Source organism: Athene cunicularia (assembly GCF_003259725.1).
Source record: "Athene cunicularia isolate RWA chromosome 1 unlocalized genomic scaffold, athCun1 chr1_part1, whole genome shotgun sequence".
NCBI lineage: Eukaryota > Metazoa > Chordata > Aves > Strigiformes > Strigidae > Athene > Athene cunicularia.
Window position 1 is genome coordinate 97,918,869 of NW_020799091.1, and position 26,023 is coordinate 97,944,891.

General features: G+C 42.0%; 1 protein-coding gene across 1 annotated transcript in view; it reads left to right on the top strand.

Annotated features, from left to right (window-relative positions):
• The first annotated feature begins 685 nt into the window (after positions 1-685).
• RUNX1 (runt related transcription factor 1) overlaps positions 686-26,023 on the top strand; it is a 69,397-nt gene continuing 44,059 nt past the window's right edge. The window contains exons 1-3 of the mRNA XM_026846541.1: positions 686-712; positions 1,866-2,022; positions 19,225-19,329. Of these exons, the coding sequence (XP_026702342.1) occupies positions 686-712; positions 1,866-2,022; positions 19,225-19,329 (289 nt within the window). The remainder of the gene's footprint in view (positions 713-1,865; positions 2,023-19,224; positions 19,330-26,023) is intronic.

Consider the following 26,023-nt stretch of genomic DNA (forward strand, 5'->3'; position numbering starts at 1 on the left):
TGCAGGGAGTCGAGGGTAATGCCCTGATTTTCCCCTTTCCCTTTCTTGTGCCTTTAATACAGGTACATGCATTAACGTTTTATGGTAAATTTTTAAGAACTGGGTGAACTCACTGGGTCTGCAGTTGTTGATCTTGTGAACCAGTGTGCCTCACACAGCATTGTGCAAGGAGAAGGCTTCTTAGCTTAAACATTTCAAGCAGGGACTAATTTATCCCAAGACCAGGGAAATTTGAAAAGCGCAACGCTGAGCGTAGCACAGGCCACGGAAATGCATTACTGTGCACAGAGGAGAACAAAAAACCAAAAGTCAGGGCCACAGGAATGGCAAAGAGGAAGTTGAAATATATACGTAAAGAGGGAATTTTGACACAGGGATTTTAACTTTGCATGTGGAAGTGAAAATAAGGGTTATCGGTGACAAATGGGAGAGCACTCAAGGGAGAAACACAGGCTCCTATAGAAGGAAAGGCTGTGAAATACCTGAGACTGGAGACCGCTTTCATATTAAGGGAGGTAGCTATGGCTGGGGAATAAACATTAGAGACAGATTGAGTAAAGGAGCTGCTGATCCTGTCTGGAAAGAACAAGTGTGATTAGAAACTAATAGAAATAAGACTGCATAGACATAAGCTAGAAAATGCTAAGAGGAAGGAAAAATATCGAGCTGCAACTCAGAGGACGTGATGCAGGACTACTTCCTCTTAGAATGTGTAAAAGAGGAAATAAAAAACAGCTAGATTTTTTTCCCTCTTCTTTCTTTTTTCTTTTTCTTTTTCTTTTTTTTTTTTTTTTTTTTTTTTTTTTTTTTTTTTTTTGTAATAGTCCTGAGGTTGCTACTGCAATCTTAATTGGGAGAGAAGCAACGGAATCTAAAAAATGCATGATAGGGGACTTAATTCAAGCTTTTACTTTTGCCAGAGTAAATTGACACACCAGACATCCACTCTATTGTAACAGGACAAAATTGTTTTGAGAATTCAGTCCTGCTCAAGTAGATAAGATAAAATTAAATTTTTCATCATTTACCCCGTGTGAACATTGTTAGAAAATTTAAGGTTAGAAATCTACATCTCTCAGCACATTGCATCAAAAATGCAGTGAATCCTGTGTTCCTAAATATTTGTTTGATGGATGCTGGTACCAAGGAGCTACAGCGCAAACATTTCAGACCAGGTGAAAGCCTTTGAGCGACTGCAGATTTCATTAGTTCAGATCACGATTTCCATCCATCAGGTTGTGGATGAGGTCTTAAATCAGTGATTTGCTTTCATGCTTCTAAAGGAAAAAAAATAAATTGTTCAGTAAGTTGTGATTAAACATTAGATTGAGGCCTGTTTTTCCATGGACTTACTCTGAATTTATGCTGGGGCAGCTCTGTTCAGAGCGGTGGGAGGAAAGGACAGGGAAATAGTGCAGCTGTAGGGACTCTGAGCCTCTGAGTCCATGAGAAGATTGGCTTGGTTTTGTTTTCTTTTGAATTTTACATTTCCACCATTGTGCTGACTCTGCTGTAGCTTAAAATTAATGCTACTGATGTAAATTGGACCAGAATGAGTTCCTGTTACTTGAATTTAATTATTGACAATTACAGAAATATATTTTTTAAAGCTTATTTCATGTACTTTTCATGTCAGAGTACACGTTATGCTGTGTATTTCAGAGGTGCACTGGTGTAAAAACTTTTCTGTATCTTTGCAAACTAGGCATGGAAACGATTCCTATTTTCCCCAAACAGCTTCTTAGTCCACACAGGTTTTTGCTGTTGCTGCTTTTTTCTATTTTATCGTATTGCTTGTTGATCTTCTGCACCCCAAATGAAGTGCTGTATAGGGAAGCTGAGGCTTCTGCTCCTTGATTTTGTAGGTGGTGGCCTTGGGAGATGTGCCCGATGGGACGCTGGTAACGGTGATGGCTGGAAACGATGAAAACTACTCTGCAGAGCTCAGAAATGCCACAGCCGCCATGAAAAACCAAGTAGCAAGGTTCAATGACCTCCGATTCGTGGGTAGAAGTGGAAGAGGTATGTGTTCGTTCTCAACTACACTTTAGTCATGTTCACCAGTTATGTCAGTTCTGGTTACGTGGAGGGAATTTGAAATCGGCGTCTATCGAGTTTTCTGCAGTAGGGAAGGCTACAAGATCTGATGTAGGCCAATTCCAAAGGCACAGAATTAGCTGTATGTTTTTCCTTGTTTTATCCTAGCCAGTCGTTTGTGTTACTTCTGCTGTTAAACAGTAAAATCTCATTTGAAAAGAAAAAAATCACATAGACAGCAAGTCACATTTTGACTCTGGAATCCACCCTGTCAAATTTAGAACAGCACAGTATTCCCCATGTTTAAGTTTAAATAGCATATTTTCAGACTGTGTAAAGACTCACGATCGTCTTGGTGCTCTCAGGCACTCTCCGCAAGGCAGGTCTCTGTAACAGAGAGAGTCAATTTAAGATTACAAGTAATTCCTGCATAGATCTAAAAACTTTGCGGGTTCATCACAACCTGATGAAGGCACAGGGCACTTTTCACTTTTTCTGACATTTCTTTCTCTGAAATAGACGTAGAACAATATGCAGTAGTCCTGTTATTTAATGTGCTTCTGTGAAGTAGATAGGATAGACCAGAAAAGAACAGATGATCTTGCTGTATCTCTGTGATAACCAGTAATTACTGGTGTGTAAACAAAAAGGCCTTATGAGTGTAAATACCAAATGAGTTGAAGTTGACTTAGACTAGCATATATAAAAATGTTGTTAGGAAGCTGCAAACAGTACTTGATACGTGAAGCTCATGTCACCTGTGAGTGGGTAGGTGTACAAAGCTTGATCCAAAAGCCCATAAAATCAACAGAAGGACCCTTCCCAACTTCCCTCTCTGGCTCCGGTCCATAATCTGAAGCTCCATAAATTCCAAGCAGTCATGTTTACCTTCCTATTACAAGATTATTTTAAGTGCTCCTCTTGCATTACTGCCCTTGTTGCTGTAAGTGGAGTCCCTTTGCATGGGTTGGAGGGGTTCCGTCAAACCCACAGAAGAGAAGACGGTGAGCTGTTGCTCAGAAAAAGCTCATAAAAAAGATCAGCCTCTCTCTTTTAAGGTCAAGAATGAAAATCTGTTCCATCTTCCATGTGACTTCATATGATATTTACTTTTTTTTCTTCTGTTTCATTCATATCTTTAAGTAAAATCAGAATGTAACATTATGGTGTTCCAAACAGGGTGGTGTTAGGTGAATTGTTAGGGACAATTCAGTGCTGTAACACACAAATCAAAAAGGCAGTGTCTACTGCACTTAAGTAGGCTTCTATATACCGCCTTTTCAAGCAATTTGTGCGATAGTGTCTCTCTGAACCAGATTGAGTACTCAGGGCTTGTTGACCCTTCCTCAACATTTTCCCCTCCCTCTCTCCCCATGTGAGCATCCGAGCAGTCTCCTGATGTGTGGGCATGCATGGCTCTTACGAACACGGAGGTATGAGCATACTTCAGGAGAGTTACAAAGGTGACCCACTTCTGCTCACTCACTCTCAGACTGATTCGAAATGGGACATGGCTTCAGATCAAGGAAGTTATTATGATTATACACAACATCCTTTATTCTGCTTTGAAGTTAAACGTATCTGTAGATATTCTTCCAATATAAATAAAGTCAGCAATTGGGGAAGAGCGTGGCCCTGTTGAAACATAGGTACAAGCAGTAAATACTGTTTAAGAATAAAATACCAATCCAGTCCCACTGTATCTTGCAGCATTTTGAGCTGAGGATACAGAGGGAGATGTCTTTTAAATCGTGCTGTATGGGCTGTCTTCAAAATGCACTTGGTGGAAAACACCCGCAGCTGAGAACGTAGCTTTGTAATGCGAGCAAAGAATAATAATAGGGTAATGTAGAGAAAATTATATCCATTTACTGAAAACATGAGAGATGCTGTAATGTCTAAAAGTATCAGTCATTAAACATGTTCATTTGTTATATTAAAGGTACCACCTTTTCAGTAAATGGAATTTGCATTATGATTCAGAGATGACTGTTTAGAAGATTCAAATGAATAGTTGGCAAAGTGGCGGAGAAGCTAATAAAAACAAACCTGTAGTTCAGTTCCTGGCCATGGTAATGAAGCTAAAAATCATAACAGTGAACTGTGTGAGTTTCAAGGTCAAAATCCAGCGGCTGAGAGAGAACAGTCTCTATTCATACAGGAAAGCTTGGCAGGGCACGTTGCTGAGCCCCTTACCCTGCTATAAGGGGTTGCTCGTAGTCAGTCACTTGCGCACAGACATAAACCTTGTATGTTGTATGATATTCAGGTGCTCGGGATCCTTTAAGCCATGGGGTGATTTGGGAACACTGCATGCTATTAGTCAGTCTTCGAGGTTAAATCTCATCACCTCCATTGGCTGCCCATCTTTGGAGCGAGTGACTAATGTATGCTTTTGTTTACTCCTTGAACTGGGAATTGTTTTCCAAAGGTGGGGATTGTTTGCGTTTGGTATGGGATTTCTGAGGTGCTGTTCTGTTGAATTTGTTTAAAGCCTAAAGCATGAGGTAGCTGCTTCAAAGGGCATTGCTTCCTTTGATACTTCACTAGAGGAAAATTAACCGAAACTTTGTTTGCTGTGTAATATTTGAGTTTGAATAAGTTCAGTTGCCACCAGTGATAATGCGATGCCAGTAGTTTTATGTGAACAGTGATTGAAAGTTCATGTCGGTTACGGTCAGAGTGGACGCTCTTTGTGTACCTCAGCTGATTTAAAATCACGGCTGGAGAATAAGGGACGCCTTCGACCGGTGACAGTTCCCTGTGCATTGGTTATCGCCCAGGTGGAACCATCCCTATTAAAACCTTTGCTGAACCGATAGCAAGCCACTGTTCTCTCCCTTCTGAAAGAGCCTGAAATTGTCATTCTTGAAATTTTAAATAAACAGTTTACATTTTCTTCCATAGGCTTTAAATGAAAACTAGCAAGACAGTCTGACAGCTGTTTCAAACGCAAGACTATTGTCCACATTTCTATCTTGGTGAATAAGCGTCTCTGCACTGACTGTGAGAGAGTTACAGCAATTCCCCATGTTCAGGGGTCTGATCCTGCCTGTCAGTCAGAGCAAACGCACCAACCAAATGTAGGCTGAAGCTTAAAGAACCGAACTGTGTTTCAGCGTTCGTTTCATATCTAACAGCAAGCAGTTGCCCTGTGTTACTCTGCTTGTGCCTGTTGTTCGGAATATTTAAAAAAAAAAAAAAGAAAAAAAGCACTTGATTTTCGGAATGGGAGCTGAGAATATTATAGGTCACCCAAAACATCGAGATGTTGTATAAAAGCAATTTGGCTCGCTTTCCGAAACAAAACAGATTTACATTGGAATTGGCTGAGCTCCAGAGTTACTATTCCTCACCCTAGTTTGAGAATGCTACTGGGAAAACCTGCCTGTCTGGCTTGTAAGCCCAAGTAAGTAATTTCTGAAAGAAAAATGTAGTTTAAAACTTCAGCCAATCTCAGCCCCCCCGGCTTGATTATCTGGTTAAAAAAAAAAAATCTTTATTTTTCTCCTTCTGTTCATAAACACTTCAAACTTCAAAATGCTACTACTGCAAAGTACCCTGTTTTCTTAATGTATAATGAACCAGTTTAGGTTCCTATGATGAAATAAATCTGATGCAAAAAGCCTGACACCATAGAAGTTCATTGGATAAAATTAAAAATAAATAGTTATTTTGGAGAGGGAAAGCTTTGTGGCTCAGTAAGCATTACATATTTTCCTCATGGAATCATTAATACCAGTAACTATCTTCTTTGTACAACGTAACATTAAAAAAACCCAACAAATAAACATGTTTTCCAGATGAAAATAATTATTAATAGGTTATCATAATAGTAGCTAATGGGGAAGTGTCTTGGCTTGCTGCAGAAGATGTCAATCTAAACCTGAGAGCTGGAGCTTCGTGATGGCTTTCCAGCAAGGCCTTTTTAAAAAACGTGTCTTGGAAAGGACTGAAGATTAAGCCTACGTATATGTATTTCCTCCTAGCTGTCAGGATTAGAGTCATGAATAAATTTTGTGATAGCTTTCAATTTCCACAGAACCAAAGAAGTACTCCTTTCTCACAGGTGTAGCTGGTAGGAGAACGCTAGAGAAATATATTACCAAGCATAATCAGAAATTTCTGCCATCAGGACTCTTCCTTCTGGATATAATTTGGGGGAAGAAAAATCCATTTAAGCTGGAATCTCAAAAATACTTAAAACCCAGAAATTACTGGTCTGAATTCTGAGTCCAATTATTTTTATTGGTCTTCTGAAGTCAGAATTTTGCTCCTTCTGTGCAGCTTCAGCTTGTGGTTGCATTATTTGAACACTTTGTTAAAATTTGTTTTATTTTTTACTCAAACGCATTCAAAATTATAAAAGCATGTGCAAAACAGAGGAGGATGCTATTCAACAGGGTCATAAAATCAGTATTGAGCAGCCCACCAGGTCCTGGTCCAAGCCATTGGAATACTTTAGGGGACGTGGTATCAGATACGGGAGTAACAATGAACCGCACTTGCCAGACAGGACAAAAATAGAAGAAATCCAACCGCAATCAAAACTGAGAAAAAGAGTCAATTGATAGAGTTTAAAAACAACCGCTTATTTATACTTCGGATTGATAAGTATGCAGCGCTAGAAAGGATGCTATGGCCAGTGGGAGGGTGGTTTGCCTGTAGAGAAATGAGCAGCTCCTTTGAGCCGTCCCGCAGCCCTACCGTTGTGCCAGGCATGGGCACGGCTGGTATGGCCCTGGGGGTAGGAAAGACGGGCATCTGCAACGCCGCTTGCCTGGGGCCGCCGCTGCCCCCCCTGCCGCCCGTGGGCAGAGGCCAAATGAAGGGGTCGCACTGCTGGTCCTCGCCATGGGTGTGGGTTAGAGTGTCAGGGTTTATCAGGGTTCTTCTCGCTCCAGACTGGTCTGAACAGTGAATTCTCCTCTAAAAGACCAAGGACAGAAGAGGTAATTTTATTTTGAAGTGACTTAGGGTTGCTTAGTTGTGTCCTTAATTTTAATTGAGATTTCTGTGTAAACTGAGTAGCTGTGAAAGGATTCAGCGTGCAGAGTCCCTGCACTGGTGCATAGGAGCCAATGCCTATTTCAAGCCTGGGTTGGCATTAGATTGATCAGCAATCTCAGCCCTTTCAAGACGACGTCTGCCTCGGCCGGCGCTGGCCTTTGGCAGGGACGTAGTGGCAGGAGGAGGGGAGGGGAGAAGACTTTCTCATTATGCCAGTGCTGCCCGAGTCGTCTTCGGCACACACTCACTACGTGCAGCCGGGTTTGCATGAATTGCTGATTGTGTAAGAAAATATACGTATGATGCAGCTCCGCGCGGGGTTTTAACTCGAAAAACATCATGTGGTCTGTGAGACTGAGGATGACTGCGACTGGCTTTGCCAGCTCCCAAACATTCTCTGCTGGGTTACTTAAAATTTCGTCTGGGCGAAAAAACTCTCGATCAGAAAGCGTCAACAGGAGAAAAATAATGGCAGAGCGATTTGGAGAACTTCCTGTCTCCGGGAGCATTACTGCTGTAAACAGTGGCTATGCCAAGTGCTGAACCACTGCCCTCAGTCCAATAACAATAAATCTATTTTTTGGTTCTGCAGAGCTCTGCTTGTACATTTCTGAAACTCGGGCTAACAATGAGGATGAGGCAGACGCTATCCTCTGAACATTTTCTCTTTTTTTTTTTGTCATGATAAAAGCAGTTGGGTTTACCAGCATACTGCTTAGGGAAAACAGAGTACCCCTCTAGATGAAAAGGTTACATAGTTTCAAGAGATCTGTTTGCCCTTCAGCTTTTTTTTTCCCTTTGTTTTTATTTTGCTTTTTATTTTAGTGTGCCCTCTTTCAGAGGCTGTTTGAGTTCCGGTAAAAAAATAATTCTTTCCTTGTGTACCTACGTACCTATATATGTATGTACCTGTATTAAAGCTCAAATAACAGCTGCTATTTTGTCATCAAAATAAAATCACTCTGAGAGATGAATTAGCACCCTGGCTTCAGGGCTGGCTAGTGAACTTCACCTACTATCCTATGGCATGCAGTTCTTGTCAGCTTACTCAGGATTAGCAGAAGTGAGGATGCTGCAAATAAGTGGCTTACAATTGCTGTCAGAAGAGTCTTTTCCAGCAGTCATGTGCATAAACCCTCATCAGTCTGAATCAGTTCCCTTCTAAAAACCCTTTAGCAGCAGTAAAAAAATAACACTGTTTTTTTTTTCTATTACCTTAATGCTGTGTAACTCTCCACATCTTTTGCTCCCATCCCATTTCTCCCCTGTTTTTCCCATCGTATTATTTCAACACAGTTTTCTCAGGATCTCCAACCTTATTGCCTTCATCTCTGTCCTGCATCAATCTCTGTCTCTTGTCCTCCTTCCTCTACTGATGCTGTTCCTTCCCCTCCCCTTTGAGATCTGCTGCCCCTCAGTACTTGCTGGGATTCCTGTGTGAGCATTTATCACAGGAGCAGGTTTTGGCCTCGAAGCGTGCTGCTACAAACTGTCCTAAATCCCTTCTGCCCTTTCCTACCCTTCCCTCGGAGGACAGGGAGCTACCTGTTGTGTGGTGTGGAGAGGGAGCAGCCAGTGTGGGGGGGAGAGGGAGGAGGTTGTGAAGACTGAGGCGAGGAGGAGGGAAGCAGCTGCTTTGAAGGCTTAATGCCATAAGAGCTCTTCAACAGGGCGGTGCTTGGAGCAGTGTGTATGCACATCAGTTCCCTGAAGTTTAGGGAGGAACTGAAGGAAATGCTTTGGCAAGGCCACAAAGTTTCCACAGGCTAGACTTTATGCACCACAACTCTAACAAAGCCGCGTCCATATCTGAGGCCACGGAGGTTGCTCTACATTTGAAAGTTGTCTCTGGTGGAACTTGGCATGTTCCAAGTTCGTAATGGCAGTGTTATCTCCCCCATCACTGACTGCATGGATATCCATCGAGTAACCCCAGACCTCTTCCAAGCTCTGAAATCAATGTGCATTGCATTAGTGTAATGACAGTATGGAGGAGTCTTTCCTCTAAGAAAATGAACTCAAAGTAAACAGTCTCAGTGCACACTCCCATGCTCAGCTAGCTACTGGAGAAGTGACTTGTCAGGTTGTCTTTTCGTGTTCACCTGCTCTAGGCCACTGCAGGAGGAAGTCCCTTGCTTGCTAAAATGGTCCTGATAATCATAAAAGTGCTCCTTGCCTTTCATATTCAGAGCAGAATGTTGCTCTTCCAGTGAACCCACACTTACCTTGTTCCCTGTACCTGGTGCCGCTGCCTGCAGCCATGCCAAGAGGTCATCATCTTCGTCGCTCTGTAGGACAAGGAGCATGTTTGTTCCCAGCTCGTGCACCGTGCCAGAGCACCAAGGTATGCCAGCATCTGGCTGGACAAGTAGCCAGATGTGAACTGGTCCCAAATGAAAGGCAGTGCTGGAAAAAGGGAGAACGATAAAATTCAGGTCTCAAAGGGCTTTTTCTAGGTTCACAGGACAATGTGCCGTGAAATGGAGGTGCTTCAGAACAGGATCTGCCAAAAACCACAACACCCATTACACTGAGGTTTTCCTGGTCTGATGATTAGGCGAAGGATGAGAACAGAGCTTCAAGAGGTGAAGAATTCATGGGTTCAAACACAAGAGCAGTCCTTGGAGAAGAGTGGAATGAGATCTCCCCTCACCCCAGACGCTGCAGCCACCATCCCCAAGAGCCATGCATGCACCACCCCTCTGCCCGAAGGACCTCTTTTCCCAGAGGACTTCCAGCCGCTGGGGCCACCAGTGTTGAGGACTCTACCACCCCACCGCAGCTATCTGGCCATGGTGCCCTTTGGGGAGGTGTGAAGTGCATGTCTGAGGCATGTCCTACGAAACAGGGACCTTCCTTCTTAAAGCAGGAGCAGGGGCCACTGTGAGATACTGTCAGTGGGGGAGCCCTGATCAGCAGCTCCCAAACCAAACCTCACTGAGGAGAAGGGGCAGAGGAGGGTTCAGGCTGCGGGTCAGGGCCAACCAACCACGCTGAGATGCTCCTTCCCAGAAACTGATCTTGCAGCCTCAAAGGCATGGGGCTGTTTGGCAGGGGAAGCCCCCTCAGATATCCACCGTGGCTGCTGCTAGGCATCACCTGGATGGGGGGGTGGGAGGGGTGAGGGGTGTAATTTTGGACTTAAGCATTTAAATCAAACCCGAATCCCACTTCAGGCAGCTAAATCCTCTCGTGAATCTGGGCCTTAACCTTTTCATGTCTCTCTCATCGCCTATAAAGTGAGGGTGATAATTTCTACCTCAAAAAGCTTGTTAATGGTTTGAAATTATAGCTGGGTAAAGGACTATTATTAGGCTTAAGGATCCCAAGGCATTTTCTGTGAGAAGGTGGTAGCTTTGTATTTAAGTCATTTTGTTTTGAACTGTCCTTTCCATCTGGTGTTCTGTTGCTGTTTTTCCCTTTCTCTGAACCATTCGGCAGTGACACAGCAGCCTGCTGAATGATCATTTCTTCGTTCCACTCTAGAGCTGGATGTGCTTTATGGAGGCTAAGTCATTTCTGAACATTTATTCACAAACAACCCAAGCTCTGGTATAGAGAAATACTTCATTTAAAACTAAAATGACATTGCACTGAAAAAAAAAAATATTAGAATTCCCAGATATGTAGTAGGTCACAACTTGAAAGCAAAGGTTCAGGTTTTGGGGTAGCCCACTCATAGCAGCATCAGAGATTTCCATTAGAGTCATCTTTGGGGAAAAAAATAATTCTGCCCTCTCGCAAAATCTGTATTCAAACATTAGTGACATGTACATTTGTATAAATTGCATATATACATTTCAAGTCTTACAAATATTTTAACAATAAGCATTGCATTTTTAAACTCAAACTGTAATCTCTTTGTGTTGCCACTCTACTGCAGAGGCTGGGCACCCCATAGCATCTCATTCTTCCTGTGCTGTAATTATTGTCTCCACCCAAGTTCATAAGAATTTTATAGTGGTTACTGCAGCGACTCCACTTATAGTTAGAAGCTACTTGGCTTTTCCATTAAAAGGTCTTCTCCCCCATCCCAGCCTTTTAATGCTTTAATCCATTTTGCAAACTTAATCTGCAGGCTTTCAGTTTAAGAAGGCATCCCACCCCAAAAATTCAGTTAAAACAGGTCACTTGGGTTGTCTTTCAGAACCAAATGGAAAACTATTTTTTTTTTTTATATTGTCAGATGTTGTTGTAACTCTGGTATATGCACTCACACACATATAGACATATGCCACCTCCATCACAAAGCCTAAAAGCTGGTATTTAGATAGGACTTAGACCTAAGGATGCTAAAGTACAAATAATCTTCCTTCCAGACAAATTCCTACCACATCTTGAAATGGTCAGAAGAGACTGAAATTAGATATCACAATATAGGGGAATTCCTGGTGGTTTTGTGTGTTTGTGAATTGTTGATGTTGGCATACAAATGTGACTAATGTCTACATTAACTACTGTGTGTCACCCTAAACTCACTACTGTGGGACACCCTGTCTTCAGAGACTTCCTTCTTGCCACCTCGGTCCTGAATCTCTTGACCCTGTGCCTCTTCTCCACAGATAGTTCATTTATGTCCTTTCCCATAAACTCAGTTATTCTCCCTACCTGTCTTCTGCAGCAGGTCTCTTCCTGATAAATGGCCATGACCATTTAGTACCCACACATGGTATGTCCTGCTATGCAACTGCCACAGGATTTTTTCTCTAAACAGAATAAACTGTGTTTCTGTGGCATCTCTGCTGAAGCACGTTCACAGGAAAAATAACAGGAAGGTAGCAGAAGTAGTAACCTGAGAGAAGGAACCTGAAGGAATCCAGTTGAGACTGATGCCTTGCGTCTAACATTTTAGACATGGACATTTCAAATGAATGCTTTTCAAGTCCAAGTTTCTTAAGCAGAGAAGGGCCGTCAGGTGCCTCGCAGCCAAACTGTGGAGCCAGCAGCAGCAGCGGCGTCTGCACTTTCACACACATTGTCAGGCTGTCAGGAAAGGGATTAGCACAGAGGCCCCTGCAAGGCTGGAGGAGGTGGTGGACGGTATCATCATGACAGCACATGGGACTGGGAAGTGAAACCGCTCATCAGCGCAGAAGTGAAACTGCACACAAACTCTTGTCAAATTAAAATGTAAACATCTGGCCAAAAAAAGGGAGAAAAATTGTGGTTGTTTTAGTGAGCTGAGTCCCACTCTTGCAATGCTTGAGAATGTGAGCAATGCCTGTTTGTGCAAGGGCAAATCACTCTTCTGAGGGCTTCAGATCAGATACTAAAGGTGTTAGTTGCTACAGTAATGGATAAAAAGCAGCATTCAAGTGAATATGTGATTTTTTTAATTGATGGTGACACATGCTGGCATTTTTCGTTTATTCCAGCAGGAAGATGTTCTCTTTTTTTTTTTTTTTTTTCTGAGGGAAGGTATTTGTATGTTGGTATCACTGTAGCACAGCAAAGTGGGGGAAAAGTGACTTTAGGACCCGCTACCTGCATAAGCATTCTCCAGTGCAAAGGGAACTGTGTACTGTGTGGGGACGGGTCTTGTAGTTTGGCTGATAAACCTGATGGCAAGGCACACGCACAAAACATTACTGTGCATCACCAGTATGTGTCTGCTGAAACAGCTGCTGAGGGCCTGAGTCAGCTTTATTTTAACAGCTGTAAGTTATGCCGAGGATAGAACCACCTTCTGCATCTGTTTGCTAGATATTTCATGTCCACAGCTTGCAGACTTAGGGTTATGCTTTTGAGTTATGAAGTAAGATGGTCAGGGACAACTTCCGGAAGACTGTGAGGGACTATCCTTACCCCCAAGATAATGGGCTTAAGATAAAATTCAGTTTGTTGACAGCTTCTCTATTAATGTTTCTTGATCTCAGTTATGCAATTTTGGTTGCTTAATATAGTTTCTTATTGTTGCCTTAGGTTAAATGTACATATGCTTCACCAAAATAACACCTTGAAATGATCCCATCCCAGACACAGCCGCCTTCTAGCCTTCTAGCTCCAGGAATCCTCAGAGCTGCAGCAGGAGAGGCAGGTGGCTCTGCTGCTCTCCACCAAAGCATTTGACTTGTTAACTGGAAAAAAGCTTGGAGAATGGGCAGGGAGGAAGAGAGAGTGAAGTGCACATGTTGGTTAAGCACTCAGTAATGCTGCAGGGAGCTAGGAAGGAAAGGGAAGGGGAGAAGCCAGCACCAGCCACACTCCCGCAGCAGCGTGTTGCTTTTCCACAACTTATTGCAAAGCAAATTCAATAGTTCATAGCTGGGTTCAAGTCTGCAGCAGGGCCACTTTTGGCCATTTGCATGACAACTTGGCCCCATATAAATCCAGAACAAAACACCTATTGATTTAATGCGATGCAGATTTCATTCTGGGTAAGTAGATGCTGTGTAAACACAGATATAAGAACTTCCTGGAGTGAGACACTAGACAGAAATGTTCAGAAGTATACCTTTATGCGGATCCAGGCCGGTTTGGCAGGAGGCAAGTGGGTGTATTTCCCAAATCTCCAACTTGACACACGCTTACACCCACAAAACATCCATATAAATATACAAACAGATCCATTGGCCATGCAACCAATTTGCATGGGCAGTTTTTGCATTTCTTTGGGCAATCGCCCCAATTTGCTGACATCTCCCCATGTTTGCGTTTATCTATAGGGATTGTTGGTTGTGGCAGTCAGAATTTGTGAACTATTTACAACATGGTAGCAGATGAGGTGAATAACAGTTTTTTCTCATATTTAAATTCAGTGGCATCCGTGGTGCTGATGGTAAACAAATTATGGGGTTTTTTTGATGCTGCTTACTTCAGCTGCATCTTTTTTTTTTCTGGTGAAATAGCCACTGGACCAAACATAACAGGCAAAGTTATATTCTGTGTGAAACTATCACTGGGACAGGAGAAAAGAGTCATCATCTGAGCACAGAATTTGGACTTGTGCAGGTTTTTTGCAATTGGACACACGACTTGAACACCTACAAAATATTTCACTTGTATGATGAACAGCATTTAACTAATGGAAGGTCAAATTATGTTGGCCCTTCTCGTCCTATTGATTACATTTGGAGCATTCAAGGGTCTTGAGTGGTAAGAATGGCAAAATTTGGCCCCAGTGTATAATAGTCAACATTTGAGAGTGAATATGCAAGTGTGTGTGTATTATATCCTGCCCAGAGATGCAGTCAGATATGTTATTAAAATGCAGTAGACATCTTCACTTTGGCAGATACCCAGGAAGATGTTGTGAGAAATTGTAAAGATGTATAAAATTGATCATTTAGCATGGTTTAATAAAAGTAAGTACATAAGCACTAAAAAGTAGGGTTAAAAAAAAAGTATCATAACCTTTCTTACTAGAACCTGAAAGTCTCTCACTAATATAATAGAAATGTCTGTAATATAATTTGTATTGCATTTGTGTATTACATTTCATATTTTTCCATCTGTACCTTTTGTCCTTGTCAGCACAAGCATTCTTGGCTTCTTTCCCTTTTCTGTTCTCCTTTTTATCTAATAATTTACTGTAACATTAAAAAAAAAAAAACAAACCCAAAACCAAAAAACCAACAAACATACAACAAAGCAAAACCCAAAACCCATGACTCTAATGACACATCTGTGATCATCAGAATAAATCCCAAAACCAAAAGATAGTAACTACATCATCTGTTGGCCTCCCTTTCCTCTACCCGCCATCATGGGCAAGCTTCTGAAGCTTTAACTTCCGTTTTTTCTGTCCTCATTTGGATGAATGTTTCCATTCCATCAATGGAATCAACGGCTCTTTTTGCCTGAGAAAGAGAAGGATTAAAATGAAGTGATAGGTTCAGGATGTGGCCTCTCTTCCCTAAAGCGTGTCTGTTCTCATTCCCCTTTGCATCTGCCCATGCAGCCACTTACATTTTAAGTGTGTCTTCCCACCCCCAGACCCATGTGGTCATGACACTGCCCAGGGATGACTAAAGCAGCACACAGGAACTTCATGTGACCATATTGTCACTTGGGATTCATTTTTTCCCTCCTCGTTCCTCTCAAACATTCCCAGTTTACAAGAGTCTTGCTCCCCCTAGAGCCCTTCAGTGCTGTTTGGGGGGACCACTTAATCTCTCATCATTCTAGATATGAGCTCACTGCTCATTTTGCTTCCAGCCTCTGTCAGATGGGATGCAGGCTGAATGCAGACTTCACCTTCCTGTATTGCAGTGTAGGGTACGGGCACCACACCTTCAGATGCCCGGGTCTTGGAGACTGAGCTTCACCCTTGCTGGCAGACAATAGGCATTGTGCTTCCTCTTAAGTTCTTGCAACTTTGCACAGCATCTGGGGGTCTCATGAGCAATCCTATAAAGTCGTGAGCTGGGGACAACTGGTTTAATCTATCTGATTTTGGCTATCACATCAGCAGTGACTCTTGAGGGCACTTTTGATAATACAGTCTCTAGCAAAACCATCAACAGTGTCTAGGTATCGTTTCAGAAGTCAGTATTGTATTTTGGCCAGAAATGCTACTGTTTCCATTTTTTTTTTTTCTAGAAGTGTTCTGACCTCAATGTTCTTGCAAAAATAAACATTACCAAGCAATTTTTCCTACCATAGTTGTGAGGGAAGACTTGATGGAGGCAGTGAGTCTTGTGCTCTGTCCTTACAAATGTTGAGGGTGTGGCTGATGTCTGTAAGAAGGGTTTCCAAAGGCAGAACCCCATCCCACGTCTGGAGAATTTAATCCTTGTGCTCATGAGGTGCTATGTGCCTAATATTAGGAACTGTCAGGGATAGATACAGAGAGAGCAACAGTCTCTGAAGTTACTCTGGCACCCCAGAAAGGCAAACTTGACATTGACATCACACATCAGCCCTTCCACTGTCAGGAAAGACTCCCATGATGACACAGTAGCAATTGGCTTCCCTACTGAGGCACGCATCATAGAACCAAGCTAATTTGTGTATGGTTTTGTGTAGATTTGTGGGGCTGTTTAACTCAGAGGGTCTCAGATTTTGATGTTAGCTAACAGAGTGTATGTGCCAGCTTGCTGTGACTGCTAGGACATCATCAAAATGTCATCATGACTATTGGAGGCATCCGAACCAGGCCAGTCTTTCAGAATGCCTTCTTGGGGTATTTGGTCCCTCTTTAGAGCCAGTAGAGAGGTCAGTCCATCACTTAGGCTGTCTGACCCAGTTTTGGTGGCACCCGCCCCTTTCTGAGCTGAGCAGAGACACTAAGTGCTCAGTGTAGGTCTTCTACCAGTAGTTTGGAGGTCCACTTACTTAGGCAGCAGAAATCATGGTATCTAATATAAGCTTTAGTGCTAGGGAGTCTGAATACAGCCTCCACTGACTAATCTGGTATTACTTCCAACAATTTAGTCTGCTGCATGTTGCATACATATGTGTGTGTGTATGTGCAACGTGTATGCGCTCATGTGTAAATGCATTATGCAAGTGTATGGTGAAAATAAAAGTCTGTATCATGGCTGTATAATACATAAAAGCAAGGAGGAGACATTTATAGTCCTGCTGTCTTGCCAAACCAGGTATATCCATAAAACACAGATTTCACTAACAATACCTCCAATCTAAATCTACCTTTGTCAACCAGACACATAAATGATGAGTAGTGTAGAAGCTATGAATAAAAGTGATAAAACCACTTAATAAATCTAAATGTAAATGAAACAGAAAAAAAAAAAAAAACAGAGAAAAAAACACAGCCAGAATTATTGGTAAGCAGCAATGAGTGACATGTAGGTTTATGGTTATATAGTCCTGTGGTTAACCAGTATGTGGTTAATGAATAGTCTTCTGTCAACAAGACGTAAGCTAAGTATCTTCCTGCTTTTGCCAACTTGTGTCACAACCTTATACTGGCTCTGAGATCTTCTCTGTTCTGTAGAAAATCTTGAATGTAACTTCACCTCCCTCTTTTTCTTTATTCTGGTCTTGTAACATGGCCACATTTTACTACATTTCACTATTATAAATTTTTTTCTTTTCTCTCTGGAAAATCCATGAGAGCCTTCTAAAGAAATAAATTGACTACATACTCTAGCAGAACAGCAGGAGCACCTTAACCTGATCCATCAGCAGTTGTAAAAAAACTCAAAACAACAAATGGGAAGCGATATGGAAATACTGCAGATTAGTAAAGCAAATAAATTATATTTTCAAAGTCTCTTTCAGTCTTAGTTATCTAGGTGTTGTATATAATGATACAGGGAAACTATTTTTGGAAAGAAGGATGATCTACAGGTGCCTCTGATATTTTTTTTAGTCTAGTGCTATGGGTGATAAAGTTTTTCAGAAAAGAGTTTATTAAACTTTATTACTGTTGCCTCATAGAAAGATCTGTTGGGATGGCAGAGAAAGAGTAACTAAGCTGTAAAGCTTTATCATGTAATTTGGTATTTAAAGAATGTCAAGAACACAACCATCTTTGGTCTGGGTAGATGTAGGACCCAAGAGTTGAAGGCTAAAGGCCCTGAGACAGGGATCTGAAATGACTTTTGCTTATGGTGCAATACTGTCAGTCTCAGGGACTGCTTTCTAGCGAGGATGTGGAGGTGGGAAGACACTCTCCTGGGATTTGCGAGGCTTGTGTTTCACCTTCTGTTTTGTCGGGGCTGTGATTCAGGATCATAGTCAGATGCAGCAGCCAAAGTGGTTAGCATCGCTGGCCACAGGCTTCCTGTGAGATTGTGGCCAAGTCACTTTATCTCCCCACAGTTCCTCATCTGTAGAGTGGGGAGAAAACCTCCCTAATTCACAAGGATGTGATGAGGACAGTTTCCAGTAATAGCTATGTGTGTGTGCTTGCCGTGATGTTGATAGAGACCATTAGCACCAAAGTAGGAACTACATTAAGAGAAGTATTGAATTGCAAGTGAATGTGCATAGGGAGGCGGGGAATATTGCTGTTAGAGGAAGGCATTTATATTTACATTTATATTTATATTTACCATTATATATACATTTATATTTATTTATATAGATAAATGAAGCAAACAATAAACATGGGAAGTCTTAGAAGGGAAGAAACTCAGCACTTGGGAGTGCTGGAGCCAAGTGGTAAAATGAAGCAGGCAGATTTGTATGGGGAAGCTTGCACAGCATGTGCCCAAAGGAGGAGAACCTCAATTTTCTTACAACAGTTCCTGGTTATCTAACTTGGGGTCATGTCTCTTGATGTCTCTTACTGATAACAAAGATTCCTGTCAGTATCTGAGTCCTCTGTGATGCTGAGATAACTACACTAAACCTGCTGACAGGCAATGTTTTTATTGTTGTCCAGGCCAAAGCCATAATGAATGCATATAGGAGGTCTTATCAAAGATGCAGAATGTTACTTCTGTGATTTAAAAAATGCCTGAAGTAAGTGCTGGCATTGGCCAAAAGCAAATCCAGGAGTAGCAGGATCTGAAGGCATTGCAGTCGCGAGGGGATATGAAACCCTCCCCAGCAGCCTTCAAAATGAATACTTTTCCCAACTTAGAGCTGTGGCATGCACATAACAATTTTGAAAAGGCCTTTACAGTTTTCTTTCTGAATAATAGAGAATCTAAGCATAATGCTCTGCTATGTCTTCATAAAATGTTTTAATTCTCTGTGGACAAGCTGTAGGGATTTTTTTTTTCCATTCCTCTGTTTCTTGGCATTGCGGTAGCAGATTATTTTTAAAGAGTTCTGATTCACAATATGGAATTGATCTAATGCTAGCTTCAACCACAAAGTGTGGGATTTTACGATCTGCCTAGGGGATCTGAGCACCCAGTTCTCTTTAATTTTAACAAGCACTCTTGATCAGATCCCTGTGGGAGTTTTGGAAGAGTCAACCACAATTTCTAAGCTCCTCTGAACTAACACCCTTTAGAAAGTACAGAAAAGGTACCAGCAGTCATGCAGATCAGATAAACTCTGTTAGGGGTAACCTCCTTTTTTTTTTTTTTTTTTTTTTTTTAAAAACCAAAAGGTTTGAGCAGTTGCCACAGAGGGAATGCATCCAGCACCAGGCAGTTGTGAGGTTATACACCCTGCTCTCTGGGCACATATCTATCTTCAGATATGGACAGCTGAAGTGTTTTAGTGCCATTTGGTATGTTTGAGTGCTGTCTGAAGTTAGAAGTACACCTTTTCTCAGCACATATGCTCAGTAACATTTTTTTCCTGTTGCAGGGAAAAGCTTCACGCTGACTATCACGGTCTTCACAAATCCACCACAAGTAGCCACATACCACAGAGCCATCAAGATAACAGTGGATGGACCTCGTGAACCCAGAAGTAAGTGAGCTAACGACAGCATTTGCAGAAGGCCAAGTTGATGGTTTAGTATAGTGGTTCATCACCAGCCTCACGAAATGCATCAATATCCAGTGCATGTGGAGCAGTGGGTATGTTTTAAGCCAAGGCTGTTCTACGAATGGTTTTAATTACGCCTTCCTGGAGCCTTATTTTTCACGGGTGTTCAGGTGATCTAGAATATGACTTGCATTGCATTTCTGTCTACCCAGGGATGACTTGGATCATACCCAAAAGCTGACAGAAGGGATGCTGGTAAAAGGTGGGCAGCGTATACCTTATGCATCACTTCTTGCTAGTCTTGCCTTTCAGATATTAAGAGGATTTTAAAGCATTGGAAACCAATATGTCATCGATCTAACTTTTCAAGCTCAGCCACCCTGCAAAAATAAATAAATGCCTGAGAGAGGACACCTGGTTGCTGCCTTGTATGGCTCACTGTACCTCATGCTGTCATATAGCTTAGGAGCACCCATTTTCACAGCCAGCCAATCTTTCCTCTTTTTTTTTTTTTTTCCTTTCTTTTTTTAAGAATTAAGTACAAGGAGGAGACGTATGGTTTGATATCTCCAGGGGAATACCCACACCTTTCACACAGGAGGTTGTTTTGTTCAAGTGGCGAGGGCAGGCTGTTTTGTCTGTGTGGTGAAGTGAAGTGAGGGTGGAGCAGATCTGCAGGTATAGATGCTTCTGCAGCACATGTGCTGCCTGTTACCAGAGGCCATTGTTAACCTCAGTCACTAACCTGAATGGGGAATTTTCATATTTTTATCAAAATGCCCTGATGTAAATTGAGGTTTGTGGTTACTTTCTTGCACTCCCGCCCACTTGGCAGAAGTTCTGGCTGTTGCTTAAGTGGAATCTTCCCAAGAGCAGAGAGCGGCAGGATTCAAACACCCACTAGAGAATGAGACTCACAGCTCAGGGTTTCTTAACCGGGGGAGGGGAGGGGAAGAAAAGGAAGGTTTGAAACTTCAACTAAAATAGCTGAGAAGACTCATATCTTGCCTGTGCATTTTGTCCTTGAGCCTTCATTTGTCTGAGTTGCATCATGATGCTGCATGCATTTAGTGGAAAGATTTGACCTATATTTTTTGGATTTGAGGCCAGACTATAAAACAAATACTCCTGTCGGAGCAAGGCTTCTTATTTAGTTTGTTTTGGTGGTTTTTGTTTGGTTATTTTTTTTAAATTGTGGTTGAATTGTCCATGAAAAATATCCCCGGTGAACCAGGCATCTGTGCACATAAAAAATATATTTGTATATGCAAGTTCTGGATTTGCATATGCAATTATCTGAACATGTTCGTTTGCAGACAACAAATAAGCTTTATTTTTTTGAATATGAGTCTGCTAGAATAGTAAGAAACAAAATCATCCTGCAGACATACCTACTGTTTTAAATCAATTCTTCCGTTGGTATAATAGTTAATATTTAATAAGATTCTACATTTTAAAAAGGAAGTAGAGATATAATACACACTGAAGTAACATATGTATCTTCCCAACTCAAATGTATGTAAAAGCTTCCTTGTAAATAATTTTACTTTGTCGCAGGCAATAGTGGAGGAGGCTTTATGCGTGTCAGGAGAAGAGGTCAGACTGCCTCCTCAGTAGGAATGCACAGCTACTTTTATCACTAAGTCATTTGTGATGCAGAGTCCAAGGGATTATTCTCCTTTCATTTTTAAGTGGGCTGCAAAGTCCTTCAGTTTGACTTGTCACCAAGGGTTTCTGTATTGCAGTGGCTGTTGTGATCAGTCTGGTATTTCTTCTTCTCTTTAGACATTTTACACGGGTTGGTCTGAGGAGATGCACCACAGGCTGTGAAGGAAAAAATAAGTGCATTCTCCATTCTGAGGCAGTTCTGGCGGGTTTGGGCTGTACATTATTTTTCTGTACTCTCGCTTGGTGGGTGTATCCTATTTTGCATTGGTTCAATTAGATCAGTTACACCTGTAGCCTGTACAAAACCAGATTGCCAGGCTGTTACCTGCCCAAACTCACATACAAGATTTGTGGTTAGATGTATCAAAATATGTATGCTGTGTACTGAAGGGATTAAAAATTATATTGGCCTTTTTATATTGAGACTAGAATCAAAATAAAAATTTCTAGATTAAAGTGGGTTTAGTTTCAGTAATCAATATTTGGGAACGTTCGTGCTTTCAGATCCATGACTCGCTTGAGCTAAAGGAATTACAGAAATACTGAGATGTATTTCCTAAGATGTCTCAATTCAAAAGTAATCCCTGGAAGACCGTAATGGGAACAAAATTAGATACTGGTTCTCTGTATTACAGAGACCTACAAAAAACATGCTGAAGTCCAAATACAACTCTAGGAACAGTTTTTGATTCATTTACTTCATGTTTATAATGGTTGTCAGTCTGAGCATTCTCTATGAAAAATGCTAGAAGGTAAGGGGCCATTTCTGAAGATTGAGGCCCTCTGAGATAAAAGCCAGAATTCACACGAGGACGATTTTTAGTCAGCTTTACAGGACATAGGAATACCTTTCTTTTAAAACCTTTAAGATTGATTAACTTAAGAAATAACAGAAACATTTTCATTTGTCTTCAAGATAATGTTGGACCAAGAGCAGTTTCTGAGCCAGAATTAGACAGGTTCTCAAAGTGGGTTTTTGTAATGCAAAAGGTTGGCCTCTTCAACTAGGCATGCTTGGGGAAAAAACTTCAAAAAGTAATCCAGAACAGGATTTTAAGCCATTTTTGGAAAACAGAAAAATACTCCAAAAGCAATATTTGAAGCAACAGACTTTTTGGCTCAGTGGGATGTGTGGAAATACCACAACAGGTGATGATAACACAGTGCATATTATCTTTGCTCTGCACAAAGCCCTGCAGACTAGGTTCTTGGATGTCCCATTGTACACTTGGTCACGGTTATTGTGATGGCCTTTACCTAGCAGCCTATTTGCCTGTGTAACTACCGGATTTGTATTTACAACTGTGATAATTACTCTTGAACAGGACTTGCATCATTATCCTTTTTTTGCCATTGAACTTCTGCCTGTGCCTATCCAGATGATACTTATCAGATTGTCATGGCTTGTAGACAGAGCCAAGGTACTTAAGAATCTGGCTCTTTCTCCAACTGCTTTCTTTATGTTTTTTTAAAATCTCTTTTGAACTTAGCATTTTCATTCTACAGCTCTGAATAAATGCTTATTTTCAAAATATTTTATAAAAAGAAATAATACTGCACTGTCAGGGAAGGGCAAGATGACCTAACCCATCATTTTCTTCTCCAACTTCTATGATTCTATGATTCATAAAGCAATTTATGTTTTTATGAGCTAAGTCCATGGGGAAAATCATTAGCAGTAACCAGATCAAGAGTAGTGCTCCTGATGAAAATACTTTTGGTTAGGAAACTTGGTAGAAATAGTATGACTCTTAAATTAAATATTTCCCTTAGGCCATTTGACCTACTGTGTATGTCTGCTGAAAAATTAGGTTTTTCTTCTTTTGACTGCTTCTTTCTGGTTTTCTCATTTAATTGTTTTAACCTACATAGCTCTGAAAAATTCACTAATGGACCAGGTGCCCGAAAATGCCAAAAAATGAAAAGGCTACATGGATTTAGCCCCAGTGGGCCTGAGATGTCCAAGGTTAAGCTGGGCATTAAATGTCATTATCCCATATTGGATATGTGGTTTTCCCAAATACTTTTTTGGCATTCTTATATCAAAGAGCAGGATGCAGAGGGGCAGAGAGAGAATAATATTGCTGAGCAGTATTTGAGAAGGAGCTTAAAAAGCTGCTGGCCCAAGAAGCAGCTTTTTTAGAATGGAAATTTCATTTTGCTTCCTGTCAAAGCTAGCTGGGGCAGGTGGGTAGGTGCAGGTACACCTTTGATCAGCCACAGCTAACACCCTCAGATCCTGATCTGAAGTGATCCCATCTCACTTGTAAGGTTCAAGGAAAGCCCATGGTCTGTAGCTGTTCTGAAGGAAATTTTCAAACACCCCCTTGCCTGGCCTGAGGTCTTTTTTAGGCAATCCGCAAGGGCTGGTGGTGTTAAGTGCACCTTATCTGCTTATCCTTTCCCCTGCCCTGTCCAACCTTTGCCCACAGACTTTGACTCCCAGAACAGCTTCTGGGAGGAGTGTCAGCATAGCCCACAAGGGGCTGGTATCCCTCGTCCCATGATAGATGTGAGGAAGACTCTGCATGTGTCAGGCTGGGAAGGGATGATTCCTCTGAGGGCTTCACATCACCTTCAGCCTTTCATTCAAGGAAAGCCAAACCATTCTCCAAAAAAACTTTTCATCTTAGTAAACTGAAATAATACTAAATGCCTTAATTTCTTACTTGCTTTCTGCTGCAAGTGGCTCCATCTGTTGGAAACTGGGACTAACATGTACCAATGAACAGTTTAGAACCATGGAAAACTGAATCATCGTGTTAGAGACCCACCATATAAATTTCAGTAATGACTTAACAGATCTTTCCATTCACTTGGAGACTTACAGTGCCTAAAACATGTAGACAACAGAGGTGGTGCTTACAAGTTGATTGTCCATATAACAGAAATGCAACTGGGACTCTTTCTTCCTTTGCGAGCACTAGTTCTGTGCTCAGTAGCACACCAGTCTCTCAGTATCACAACCCAACTTTGCTAATCACTTTTCTAAAAATCTTGGCTAAGGTGCTTGCCCCTGAGAGCTTCCAATCTAAATAGATTGTGTACAGACAAAAGAAAGGGATGGGCTGCAAGAAAAGCCAACGGTTGTGCACTGCCGGGTCTATGCCTGTGCATTTCTGTCCCTGCGTCCTATTGTCTGGGTGACACCGACGTGGGTGGATTAGTGCTTAAATTATGGGTGCACTCTGGGGACATTTCTGGTTGGCTTGTGCAATGGTTTTATGCAAGCATGTGGCAGCTGGAGGAAGTTACAAAACATCGCTAGCTCAAATTCACACAATGTGACTTGATGCGTTGCTGTCTCTAAATGGTTATGGGTATGTAGGGGATTGCTGTTGTTTTCCTTTCTGTGTGTGTGTCTTATCGAAGGGCGGACAAAGAGCAATTGAATCCATTTAAATAAAATAAAGTGGTATATTATTGCAAGGGCATGCCTGAAGACCAAAGGAGCTGTTTCTGAACAGGCAGCACAGTCCTAGCAGTCCCCTGGCAGCAAGGCCAGCTCCATGGTCCCCCAGAGCGGCAAGGGAACAACAGCCTAAAACGTACATCCTGCGGTTGGGCACGTCTCCCCCCACTGTGAAAGCTGTGCACGCCACCAGCCCATTTTTCATAATGAAAGTACACAAAGAGCGAAAGAGCAGAGAGCAGTTTGTCCCTTTGTGACTTGTGTTTTCTGAAGAAAAGTGAAGAGTGAGGGGGAAATCAGCCTGTTTCCATTATGCACGCACTTTCACACAACTAGCCTGAATTATTCCAGTGATACAGCATTGCACCTTCTGGCTTAGCACAGGATCATATAGCACAGGAGCATCACATAGCATGGGACCACCCGACACTGGATGTGACAAGTTTGGCTGCAGAACGGGACCAGAGGCCATGTGTCTGGATGCAGTCAGCTCTGTAGAGCATCCACAGGCACCTCTGCAGCTTTCAGGGCCCTCATGTCCCAGAAAAACCTCTCTGTGTGCCACATCCTGGCTGCTTGGCAAGCCTCTTCTCGTCCGTGAGGGGATGGTGGAGCAGCCCCCTTGGGGCAGGGGCAGCTCTGGGCCAGGGTTGGCCCCCTCACAGCAGCTGTCAAGGCTGGCACAGCACCAGCCTGTTATCTGAGGTCTCAGAGTCTCCTTGCCTGGCCACCCACGGGGGCTTTCACTGGCATCAGGAATCTGAAGCAAAGCCCATGCTCTCAAGCAGTTGGTTTCATATTGGAAATCATACAGACCATCAGGCATGTGGCCAACAAGCGGAAAAGACAAGTAAAAGCAAGGACCGGTAGCTGCTGTAACTACCCCAATGCAAATATCCCTCAGTGCAGACAAGGTTCAGGCAAGACCTGCCTCATATGGATTTTAACTGGCTAGTAGCTAACTGCAGCTCCTAAAACCAGTGCTGGTTGTTCTCCATCAGATGTGCAAAGGATTATGAAATTTCTATGAATGCTCAGCACTCCCTGGCATAACAGTGATAGGGAGAATCCTTTTTGTCCTACTCAGTAGGTAGGACCTCAATAGGTTTTTAATACAAGCATCCTTGAGGTTTCATGGTGCAGATGCTTCTTTTCCGTATTGAAAAGAGGGAACAGGATTATCTTCCCTGACATTTATCAGTCTCACAGCTGAGTCAGTTAGGAGAGTTGCTGTTGGGTGATATGAAGCAGGGAATTTGTCATTTGAGTTCAATAAAATTATCAAATATTGCAGTAAGAAATCTTGTGTCAAGACTGCTTTCCTGTGAATGCGGTAGCTCATACATACTTGCTTGCCTAGTTATTTGGCTGTTTTTTTAAAGACGTGTTGACAGGACAAGCTCCTTCCTTGCATAAAGCAGGTAAACAGGAAACCAGAGTTGCTGCAGTGTGGGCTAGGAACGGTGGTAAGACTGGCCCAGTCCTATAGAAATTATTTCAACTCCTTTTTTGAGTCATTTAATCCCATACAGCTCTTTTTCCACCCCCCTTGAATTAGTGTGATTTTAAATTGAGAATAGGTAGGAAGTTATTTTT